Source organism: Triticum aestivum, chromosome 3A, assembly GCF_018294505.1.
Source record: "Triticum aestivum cultivar Chinese Spring chromosome 3A, IWGSC CS RefSeq v2.1, whole genome shotgun sequence".
Taxonomy (NCBI): Eukaryota; Viridiplantae; Streptophyta; class Magnoliopsida; order Poales; family Poaceae; genus Triticum; species Triticum aestivum.
Window position 1 is genome coordinate 247144705 of NC_057800.1, and position 11935 is coordinate 247156639.

Genomic DNA, 11935 nt, shown 5'->3' on the forward strand with positions numbered 1-11935 from the left:
AAGAGCTTGAAATCTTTGCTGCGAGAGAGATAATACACGTACGGGGAAAACCCTAACACTCCCAACCACCAATCATACAAGGACGCTGCAGGGATCCAAGAACATCGGTGGCCACCTCCATGGTCAGTGTCGGCGTCCATGGGCTTCCTCCACAATTACGACGTGTCTGCTACCACTTCATCAACCACCTCCACACCACAAGAAGGCCATGGTCATGAGGAATCTCCAAAAGTCTGATTAGTGCCACCCCTTATTTGCATATGATCAGGTGTTCTAATCACAATACTAAAATCTTTTTTCAGTTAATCCTAAAGCAATTATTCTAAATTTTGTTTGAGAATCAATTATTCTTTTTTGAGTGCTGAGAATCGATTGTTCTATTTTTTTAGACAAGATTATTCTAAATTTATGACCGGTAATCATGTATCAGTGGGCTAGTCAAATAAGCTAGACCGGCCCGGCCCGGCCATCAGTCTAATAGCTCTGGAAGAACGGGCGGCGGTAAGAGCGGCCACGATGCGGTCGTCGTCGCCTTCCTCCTCGATTCCTCGTCGTGCTTGCTCGCGATCCATTCTGCAGGGAGGCGAAACCCTCTGCGCGCCATGGGCGACCACTACGGTACGCTTGGGGTGCGGCCCGACGCTACCAAGGCCGAGGTCAAGGCCGCCTTCCGCCGCCGCGCCCTGCGCGACCACCCCGACCGCCACGCTCAATCCGGCGACGCCGGTGCCCGAGCCGAAGCCGCGGCGCGCTTCCGCCAGGCCTCCGACGCCTACCACGTCCTCTCCGACGACCAAAGGAGGGCCGAGTACGACCTCCGTCTCCGCTCTTCCTCCTATGTCCGCACATCCTCCTCCACCTGGGCCTCCTCCTCGGGTTCGCACGGCTACGGCTACGGGCACAGAGAAAGTTCTTGGCGGCGGCCGCCTCCGGGAGGCGGAGGCGCATCGGTGGGATACGATTGGGGCTTGTTGCTGAAGGCGATGACTCGGCGAAGGTTCCTTCTCAATCTCGGCTTCTCCAGGTACCAAATTGGCATCGATACTTTTCTTTCTTGAGTTCCTATGGCGCCGCGCAGAGGGCTCTTGCACTAATTTTGTTAGGTTTTCAACTTTCAAGAGAGAGTCCAATACCATTGCATGATTGTTACACAGTGGTTTATGGATATCTTGGTGTAAGAAATTAAACAGAACCAAACCTCCAAATTGGGTTACCACAAGTACTTGAATATTTGTTATCACTGCTGTTCGGTCAAATGTGGATGCGCTTGGAGCTGGCAATCAGTTCCAAAAAACAGAATCAGACGTTTTTCCAAAGAAATTTCGTCATATATTTTGAACTTCAATACCTGTTCCACCTCATGCAATGGCATTCTTACTTCATAACTGTTTTGGCTGTTGACAGAGTACTTCTAATTCATAAATGTGAAATTAAAATTGACATGATATATGGCTACTCTTGGTGGAATGGTGGTTGATGATGAGTCGGTGAAGTCGGCTCACAAATCCTATGATGATCATGGGTTAGATGACACAGATTGGTGCTAAAATCAATGCTTAGTAGACTAGTAGTGAGGGGCTTAAATGTCAAACTAACATGGAACAATGTGAGCGTGAGTGTTGTTAACAAATCTATCCGAGGAATTGAACAAACTAACATGGAACAAGCCTCTGCACACAGTTTTTTTCCAATAAATGAACCAGATTTGAAAATAATGAGTTTATTGGACTGAAAACCAATTTAAAGCCATCTCAACATTGGACATAGCCTTCTTTAACGAACGCAGGTGCAGCAAATTCCCCAGAGTGATAGTTTTTTCCAAAGCAAGCTTCAAGTCGACCTTCCCTACTCCAAAAGCAGCAGACCTGAGCTGTTTCCTATCAAGAAAGGAAGAACTGTTGGCACATGCATGAGTTTCGGCTCTTGTATGAACCAACCAATCAATGGATTGACAATCGACATGCTATAACCTATAAGTAGAACAAGGGTATAATGAATAATCATACAGTGAGGTACTAGATTCACCGACAACCACACCTAGAGTTCTACCCTTGCGAGCCATTCTTCCCGCCTTCCCTGTCGTGGCATACATATCTTGGCCTTTTGGCCTACCTCACTGCACTTAAAGCAGGTGGCACCTTAGAGTTTGTTGCTTACTAGATTGGATTTTGATGCCCTGTCATGTGTGACACAAGCCACGTCTCTCCTCCACATCCTGGTGAGCAGTCGAGTCATCAAACTTCATGCCCTCTCATTTCTGATTAAGTGCGATGGCAAAACTTCTCCATGATGGAGATTTTAGGAATTATGCCCCTACAACAAACTTGGAGTTGTCTTGAACATCGGATTGAGCCATCTTATCCACTATTGTTGTAGGATCGTGGGACTGCCTTATCACTGACTCATTATCAACTGTCTTGTTGTTGTGGTATTGTTCGACCACCTAGATCTAGCACCCTGATTCTGAAACCACGAATTGGTGGTCTAACACACCCCGTAGCTCCACGATAAATTTGTATGTCATAGAGCTGCTCCGAAAAGATCATACACACAGCAGTTTTGTTTGCTACCTCAAGATCCACCTCCTGCTGGCAAGCCATCAGGTGTCACCTGTAGTATAACCCACCACAAGTTCTAGGGTAAGTGATACTAACGTACTTAGACTGCCATCTTTAATGTTTTCAGTATTCAGTCCTTAAATATGAAGATTAGTCACAATGACATGTTATTCTCTAGTGATGTTTGAAGTGCTAAAGCTGACGATGTCACAATGACAAGTTATTCTCTAGTGATGTTTGGAGTGTCTCTGAAAAATACATGCAATATGAAGTAATAACTGAATTACATTTAATTGAATTGCAAGTCAGTACCCAAGAGATAAATTAACCCACTAACCAACTGATTAAGTGTAGGCAGGAGAGCGCAAAGCATACAAAGTATTGTTGATCGTGCTAGTATGGGAAGAACAAGATAGCTCCACACAAGGCAACATGAAACTGATGTCCAGGCAAATAAACTATTAATCATGATAGAATAGACATACATGTACTAGAAAGTAATAGCAGGTATTAATAACACTAGATCACTCAAACAGAATAACCTGAGTGACATTAAACAGTTTGATGCACTTATACTCTGATGGGAAATTCACTCGAAGACTCGACCACATTCAGTGGCCAGCCAAAGAACAGAGGAAGTAGATGTTACGTGCACATGTCAACGTAACTCATCCCAGACGGCTGAGAGAATGTCCTAGAGGGTGCTAAATTTTGATCGGTCACGGCGTGTGCTACCAGGAGATCCATATGCTTAACATTGCAAACTCATGTGATTCCCTTTAGTGTTTTATGTAGTAATATCAAATGTTCTAGTCCGAATGGCCTCCCATTATTTTTATTATGATAGCGGTTGAGTTCAATGGCTGATGATGATAATTCTGCACTGCAGTGTATTGCTTTCTGGTGCAGCTTTTCTTGATGGAAGTATTCTGGAACTCTGGAACATGAATAACTCTGGGGTAAGTGTATATAGCCGGTGAACTTCTAGTGCTTTATCTAGAGTAACTTTCATTCTCATTTATTTCTTTTCTCAGTATCCACATGAGTTCCTTTGGTTTAACGATTTAACCCTTGTTCTTTTGAATTTATTTCCGTCAAGAGCAAGTTGATTTGGTTGTTGAGTGACAAAAGCTGGGTGAAGCTTATAATATGCAGTTTATTAGAATTGTTAGAAGGGAAAAGGTGGTACAAAACATCAAATGGTGAAACTTAATCCTTTTAACGTTGTCCATGTGATACCTTCTCCTTATCTGATTGTGACCATCACTGTAATGCGTCCAGTTTGTTCATTAAGCTAGAAAGATTGCAATTCACTGATAAGTTCAGGTTAAGTGCGGAATATGATGGAGATGCCCTTTTCTTTTTCCCAGTTGGTAGTTAGAATGCTTCAGTTTGGATTTTCTTGTACCTTCCAATGATGAACCACCCTTTGGAAACTATGGAACAGCTTCATGTTTTTCAAAGTTGTATTTCGAATTGGTAAGAAAATGAACATCAGTTTTTGAGAGTTTTCAATTTTCAGATGTAATTAAACTAACCCCTTGGTCATTTGTAGCTGCTCGGTCAGGTGAGGAGTAGGGATTAATTGGTGAATCGGCCTATTAACTGAATTTATCGGTAACCCATTCATTGGTAGGTTAATTAGGGCCTGCATATGCTGTTCATTGACTTAGAGAAGGCCTACGATAAGATACCGCGGAATGTCATGTGGTGGGCCTTGGAGAAACACAAAGTCCCAGCAAAGTACATTACCCTCATCAAGGACATGTATGATAATGTTGTGACAAGTGTTCGAACAAGTGATGGCGACACCGATGACTTCCTGATTAAAATAGGACTGCACCAGGGTCAGCTTTGAGCCCTTATCTTTTTGCTCTGGTGATGGATGAGATCACAAGGGATATACAAGGAGATATCCCATGGTGTGTATGCTCTTTGCGGATGATGTGGTGCTAGTCGATGATAGACGGACGGGGGTCAATAGGAAGTTAGAGCTATGGAGACAAATCTTGGAATCCAAAGGTTTTAGGCTTAGTAGAACTAAAACCGAGTACATGAGGTGCGGTTTCAGTACTACTAGGCACGAGGAGGAGGTTAGCCTTGATGGGAAGGTGATGCCTCAAAAAGACACCTTTAGATATTTAGGGTCTATGCTGCAGAAGGATGGGGATATCGATGAAGACGTGAATCATCGAATCAAAGCCGGATGGATGAAGTGGCGCCAAGCTTCTGGCATTCTCTGTGACAAGAGTGCCACGAAAGCTAAAAGGCAAGTCCTATAGGACGGCGGTTCGACCCGCACTGTTGTATGGTGCTGAGTGTTGGCCGACTAAAAGGCGACATGTTCAACAGTTAGGTGTGGCGGAGATGCGCATGTTGAGATGGATGTGTGGCCACACAAGGAAGGACCGAGTCCGGAATGATGATATACGAGATAGAGTTGGGGTAGCGCCGATTGAAGAGAAGCTTGTCCAACATCGTATGAGATGGTTTTGGCATATTCAGCGCAGGCCTCCAGAAGCGCCAGTGCATAGCGGACGGCTAAAGCGTGCCGATAATGTCAAGAGAGGTCGGGGTAGACCGAACTTTACATGGGAGGAGTCCGTAAAGAGGGATATGAAGGATTGGAGTATGGACAAAGAACTAGCCATGGACGTGTGCGTGGAAGCTTGATATCCATGTGCGAGAACCATGAGTTGGTTGCGAGATCTTATGGGTTTCACCTCTAGCCTACCCCACTTGTTTGGGACTAAAGGCTTTGTTGTTGTTGTTGTTGTTGTTATCTTAGCTACATATAGCAATAATGCAGCAGCAGCATCAATAATGGAGAGCCAATAAGCGGCAGCGGCAGCAGCAACAGCATATAACACAGAGCAGGAGCAACATATAGCATAGCACAAAGCAGATCAGCATATAGCACAGACTGCTTGGGGAGGGGGCGGCGACCTGGAGCAGGAAGAAGAAGGGAGGCAAGCTCGTCTGCTGTGCTGCTGGTCTCGGGGAGGGGGAGGGTCGGCGGGCTCGAGCGGGAGGAAGAGGCTTGGTGCCTGGATCCTTGAGGAGTGCAGGCACCTCCGGCGGATGACGCCGGCTGCTCGTAGCCTCCTCCAATGAGGGTTACTACGGGAGGGGAGGGGAGAGTGAGAAGGGCCTGACCTATAAAACACCCAGTTTGGGGGTAAAGGAGGGAATGGTCCAAAATGTTGGAGCCCAAATTTCTCTCTCCCTCTATTCAGTTAACCGGCCCAGTGGAATAAATCGGCCTGACAGCCGATTAATCCGCTGGATGGATAAGGTGTTATCGCATCCTTGACCTACGGATTCAGGATTAACTGGCCGATTACCTTAAATATCGTTCGATATTTTTAACAGTTTGTAGAAATGATTATTCTTGTTTACTTGAGGAATTTGCGTTCACTAAACCATATATTGAGTTTAAATGTTCTACACATATATGTACACCAAATCTTATTGGCATGCTTAGCAGTAGCGGCTATAATGAGCTCACACACTTTCTTTTCTTGCTTATATAAGATAGTAAAAATGTGTCTTATTTTGACTCTGATTACAACTTTTCTGTCATAGTACTTTATATCTCTTACACCTTTTTTCCTGTACGTCAGGGTGGTATACTTAGATTTAGAGGTTGCAACGCCTAGCTACTCCCGTCAGTTTTGTTAGGTGTGTAATTTCATGTGTAGAGGTGATAAGAAACCCCTCGGGCAGCTTAGTTATGCTGGGTAGGGTGAGTGAGAAACAAAGAGGAGGATTATTATAATTATATAAATATTGTGTCAGGCATCATCAGCATATGACTAGTACTTAATCTTATTCTTGCTATTACTACTTACTAGTAGTAGTACTGGTGTTGTAGAAAAAAACGATTACTACTTACTACTAGTGACATGAAGTCGTGTTTTGTCTATTTGCCATGCAGAAATCATTTGAAGAAGCAATGGAGTCGATTGAGAAGGTAAAAGGGGGAAAGGGGAATAGGTAGAGAAGTAGATAGGTTCCATCAAATTGTGGTACACTGGTACATAGACAAACGAGTGTGCATATTGTTGTTCAGATCCTTCTGTACAGTCGGAATAATATTTGTGACAAAGTGACGACTGATTACCTGATCAGCGTAGCTGTGGATGATTGTAATGTGCATCTATGCCTAAGGTTCTTCCAGTGCAAAGATTCAAACAAGTTGTCTTTTAACCTCCTCTAATCATGCTTTGTTTCCTCGGAATCTGCAAGTAATCGCATTGTGTATTGTAATGGTACAGACATTTTGGTGGGTACGAAGGCTGGCCTGTATTAGAGATATATTTGGGTTGCATGTGTTTGGTAGTCTAGGATTTGTAATCCGTCTCCTACCTTATTTTTAGGAGAGGTGTCTTGCCCTTAAGTCTTGTACTCAATATATACTCGTCATCATGGTTCAATAAGACATCCATCATATTTCCCAATTCTCTTCCTCTATTCTTTCTACTTCCTCGATCATATTTCCCAATTCTCTTCCTCTATTCTTTCTACTTCCTCCGTCTAGGTGTATAAGTCATCTTACGAAAATTAAATAATCTCAAAACACTTAGACATGGTACATTAACTCCCTCGTCGTTTCTTGTTTCATGACATCAATCAATAAGAGACGTGGGTCGTGCATGCTTTTAATGACTTAAGAATAACAAATATGACATACAGTGGTTAGTTCATTGCATGCAATGCTATCGATTAGCAAAAAAATATTAAATTCTCTCGTTTTTCACTCCGCCTTGGTCGCGGTGCACAGTCTAAAATGACTTACACACCTAGACGGAGGGAGTAATATGGTATCAGTCTAACCGATTCAAACCCTAGCCGAAGCCCATCTTTTTTGCCCCGCGTGCCGCCCCTGGGCAGTCGGCCTCCATGTCCGTCGCTGGGGCCACGCCACCCGTACCTAGGGTTCATCTGTAGTGTTGACCGGCTGCCCTAGAGAGTCTTTTCTCGAGCCCTTGCTCCGGAATTTTCTTTCTCGCCGGTTGTCTTGATCGGCGTTTTCTTTTTGGTTTTTCGATCTACGAGCGTTTTGCGTCGCCCGCCGCCGCCCACCCGCCCCTCTACTCCGACACCGACGCGACCACTTCGCCTCTTCTCTGACCCGACGGCCTTGCACGACACGGCGGCCCGTCACGGTTGTCGTTCGCGCGTCTGCCCGCCCATCGCTCTACGTCAGCCGTCGCCGCCCTGCTTCGACCGAGATTCCTGCATCACCTCCCGCCTCCGTCCCGTATGTACAACCTGCCTCCACACGACGTTGCGTTCGCCGCTTCGGGCCTGGCTGCTCGGGTGACGCTGTTGCGTTGGCCGCCCGCGCGTCGCCGCTGACGCAGTCGTCCGCGTGTCATCCCACGCCGCCCGTCGTTGCCGGCTTCATCCCGCACTCCGCCTCCACCGAGCGACGTCTCCAACCTCGCGCGCGATCGGATTGATCACCCGCCCGTCGTCGCGATTCACCTCATCTACGTCGGGCGACCGACCTGTAAGTCGGTTGCGCGCGCCTCCGCATGTCCCGTGAAGATCGTCCCCGAGTTCAGCGCGCCCCTCCACCGATCGAGCAGCGGTCTACTGTTGCGTCGCCCCGTCGGGCCGCAGCACCGCCGCCTCGTGGTTCTCCTCACGGCTGCATCTACTCGTGTGTCGTCGCTGCGCCGTCCCTTCGGGGTGTAGTGCCGTGATACACGGTTCCCTGACACCGCTCCGAGGTCGTCCCCGCGGTTGCACCGACCCGCGCTCCCCCGCAACGCCGCCCCTTCGGGACGTAGCGTCGCGGCACGCAGTCCACACCGCCGCCCCAAGGTCTTCCCGTCGTCGCCCCGACTTGCCCGCCGCCGTTGCGTCGCCCCTTCGGGCCTTAGCGTCGTGGCCTGCAGTCCACTCCGCCGTCATCGCACGTCGACTTCCCGTGGTATACGCCGTGCCGCCTTCATCGGCGTGGGAACACCACCGTCCCACGCCGGTCTTCGTCACGCTGTTGGGTTCTCCTCGCCTACTTCGAGCACCGTCGCCGTGCTCCTAACTTAGTCGTCGCCGTCGGCGCGTCCTCAAGCCCCTGCCACCGCTCTACTTCCTCGGCACCGCTACCGCTCGCTCACCCGAGCCACGCCGTCAGTCCACCCCCTTCGTCTTCGTCCAGCACCAGCTCGTCGCAGCGTCGCTGTCATCTTCCTCGACCATGCCGTCATCTTCCTCGACCATTCCGACCACCATTGGTGACATCGGCCCCACGCCGATTGGCGCCGCAACCGTCGTCGAGTCTCCTTCTCTGCTGACCCCTGCGACTCCTTGACATGGCGTATAGCTCGTGCAGGTCCCTTGTCTACGCATGCCCGATGCTGGCACCACCGATCTGTGCCTTTGTCCACGACGTGTCCCCGGGCCTGGCAAGCCTGGTGCGGCGCTTCGTCAACTTCGTCTTCGTTCGTCTACGCATGCCCGGTGTTGGCAACACCGACGTGTGCCTTTGTCTACGACGTGTCCCGGGGTCTGGCAAACTCGGCGCAACGCTTCGTCAACACCATCTTCTTCCCGGCGCACCACTACTTCAACACCACTTCGCCCATGACTAACTCGGTGCCTCCTTGCGCCCGTGGCTCCATGATGACTTCCTCGACACCGGCCACCCCGACTCGACATTGACCACGGCATTCTTCGCATGGCTACCTCGACCACGGCTACACCACCCACGCTCTCGGCTACCTCGATAACGGCACAAAGGGCTATCACCTCGCTTGAGCAACTCGACGGCTTCCTCTACAGTCAACGCGCCCGCGACGCAACACCGTCCACGACGCTCCCGCTACGACTGCGGAGGGATGCCAGCCGTCGGCTGCTATTCTCTTCAGTCTGACCGTTCGTGACGCTCATGTTGTCCGCAACGCTACCGCTACGACTGCGGGGAGGGGGGTGTTAGAGATATATTTGGGTTATGTGTTTGGTAGTCTAGGATTTGTAATCCGTGTCCTACTTTATCTTTAGAAGAGGTGTCTTATCCTTAGAGATATATTTGGGTTATATACTCACCTCCGAGGCTCAATAATACATCCATCATATTCGGCCAATTCTCTCCCTCTATCCATTCTAACAGCCTGGGCTTCCGGAGGCTAGTGTTTGAAGCTATGTTTAAAGCCCTAAATCAGACATGCTGTATTGTTGAGAGCTTGTGTCATGTCAAGTGAAATTTATGTGCCTGCAAGGTTGTCCAAACTATGTCGTTGACAAAGAAAGAAAGAAGCAGCAGTTTCGCAGCTGCTGTCTGTTTGTCAACAAAATCATGCACGCAGACGCAAGCTCAGTGTGCCGTCACTTGACTCTGTCTCCACTAGGCGAGTCCACGAGTTCGTTTTACACAAACTTCATAAAATCTGTGATGGCCCGGCACCGCCACTCCTGCGGGTGTGCGCTGTCATGAGGGTGGTGTGTCCCTTCTTCTGTCAAAAAGAGAGAGAGAGAGAGAGAGAGAGAGAGAGAGAGAGAGAGAGAGAGAGAGAGAGAGAGAGAGAGAGAGAGAGAGAGTGGTGTGTCCCGGTCTGTCTGGTAAGGAAAGCCACACTACAAATAGCATTAATACGTCATCCTACGACTGTAAAACAGCCATAGAACCATGCAGCTATTTGTTCTAAGAGTTAATTACACTTTTGATATATAAACTTGCACTAGATGTACATATTCATACATAAACTTAAAAAATGACATAAATCCATTCTACGTGAATTTTGAATTTGCTAACCACATGTCCCGGGGTACATAAATCGGTTCTACAACTTGTGTTCCGGGTACTTTTCGTCGTCTGCTGGTAACTTTTCACTCCATACCTGCATCTGCATGTGGGTCCCACATGTCAATGTATTAGATAGAAAAATAGGAGTAGATGCATAGCCAGAAACAACCAGCAGGAGTCGCCCACTCTTCAAAAAAAAAGCAATTAACTCTTGTTCTTTCTAATCTCGTCCACCGTTCACGTCGCAGCGCACGATGGCAACGCTCCAAATCTCTGCTCATCTACGTTACGTGCGTAGCTGAAAGGCAGAGCACGGTTAAGACCATAACACCAGCACAACACTTTGTAAATTGTAATGCAGTACTACTACTACTTGGATTAGACTACAAGTGATTAACATCATCATTGACCGCCACTAATCCACTTTACAGAACTCCTACTACTACGATCTCAACAAAAAGGAATCATTTACCACCTCCGCCCATCTGATCCTCACATCGGGAGGACCGACAAGACACTAAAAGCGCTACGTAGCATAAGAAAAGGAAAAAAGACTAATCCTTGAGAACTTCAGATCATCCCCCAGCTCTCCAACGTCGGGAAGGAGGACACGGCGGGCGGCGCGCTCACCATGGCCTCCAGCTCCTGCATCAGCCGCAGCGACGAGTCGTCCGCCATCGCGGGCATTGCTGTCGCCGCCGCCGCTCCGCCCGACGTCTTGTCCTCCCAACGCTGCTGCGGCAGCGAGGGCGCCTGGCCCTGGTCCAGCAAGAAGCAGGCGGACGTGTCCAGCGTCGGGAGCACGAAAGCGAGCGGGTCCGCCCGGGGCGGCGCTGGCACGGCGGAGGCTCTCTCCGCGCCGGGAAGGGCGTAGCCGGTGATCTCCTGCACCATGCGACGGAAGTTGGCCGGGTCGGCGGTGATGTACGTGGTCTGCGGGCGGCGGGACACCCGGGGCTTCCGCTTGGAGACGCGGCCCGTGCAGTGCCGCGCCGCCGCCGCCGCCGAGGCTGGCCTGCAGCTTACGGCGGGCAGCGCGGGCGCGTCGTACGGAGTGCAGGACAGCTCGGACGCGGAGGAGGTGGTGGTCGTGGAGGAGGAAGGGGTCGGGGAGGACGGCGAGGCGGAGGCGCGAGCGAGCGCGGTGGCGAGCGCGTCGTTCTCAAAGGCGGCGGCGGCGGGGGAGAACCAGGCGGCGTATGGCCAGGGAGCCGGGGCGGGAGCGGGGAGGTGGGACCAGGTGGTGTCAAGGCTCGCGCAGCTGTTGGCCATGGGAGGGAGAGGGAGTAGCTTTGCTTCCTGGATTGGGTTTGAAGGTGACTGATGCCGAGTGAGAGCGCGGCGGGGGGTTTATAGAGGGAGTGAGCGGCATACAGGATGGCGCTGGCCGCGGAATGGTGGACGTACCCAGAGCCAGCGGAGCAATAATCTTTTCTTTTGAAAAGTTAAATGATTTTGGTAGGGTTCACGATGACGTTGAGGAAGTGAGGAGAGAGCGGGGATTCGACATGGGGGTGGAGAAACCGCGTTGCGGCGTGGGCCGCGCAGCGAGCGCGGTGGACACGGCGCCGAGTGTGTGCTGCTGGCCGCTGCCGGTGCCACACCCGCCCTGCCGGCTAATCGT

The 11935-nt window shown here is 49.7% G+C and overlaps 1 protein-coding gene across 1 annotated transcript; it reads left to right on the forward strand.

Moving 5' to 3' along the window:
* The first annotated feature begins 414 nt into the window (after positions 1 to 414).
* Positions 415 to 6790, forward strand: LOC123061118 (chaperone protein dnaJ 72). The gene is made up of 3 exons (XM_044484056.1): positions 415 to 1024; positions 3448 to 3517; positions 6496 to 6790. Exons 1-3 carry the CDS (start codon positions 603 to 605, stop codon positions 6556 to 6558), a joined length of 555 nt encoding a protein of 184 aa, XP_044339991.1. The 5' UTR covers positions 415 to 602; the 3' UTR covers positions 6559 to 6790.
* The last annotated feature ends 5145 nt before the right edge of the window (positions 6791 to 11935 follow it).

Excerpts from the sequence above, each read along its gene's own strand:
- LOC123061118 (XM_044484056.1), top strand. The coding sequence starts at position 603 with ATGGGCGACCACTACGGTACGCTTGGGGTGCGGCCCGACGCTACCAAG. Across the intron at positions 1,025-3,447 it reads CTCAATCTCGGCTTCTCCAG|TGTATTGCTTTCTGGTGCAG; the intron begins GTACCAAATTGG and ends TCTGCACTGCAG. Across the intron at positions 3,518-6,495 it reads GGAACATGAATAACTCTGGG|AAATCATTTGAAGAAGCAAT; the intron begins GTAAGTGTATAT and ends TTTGCCATGCAG.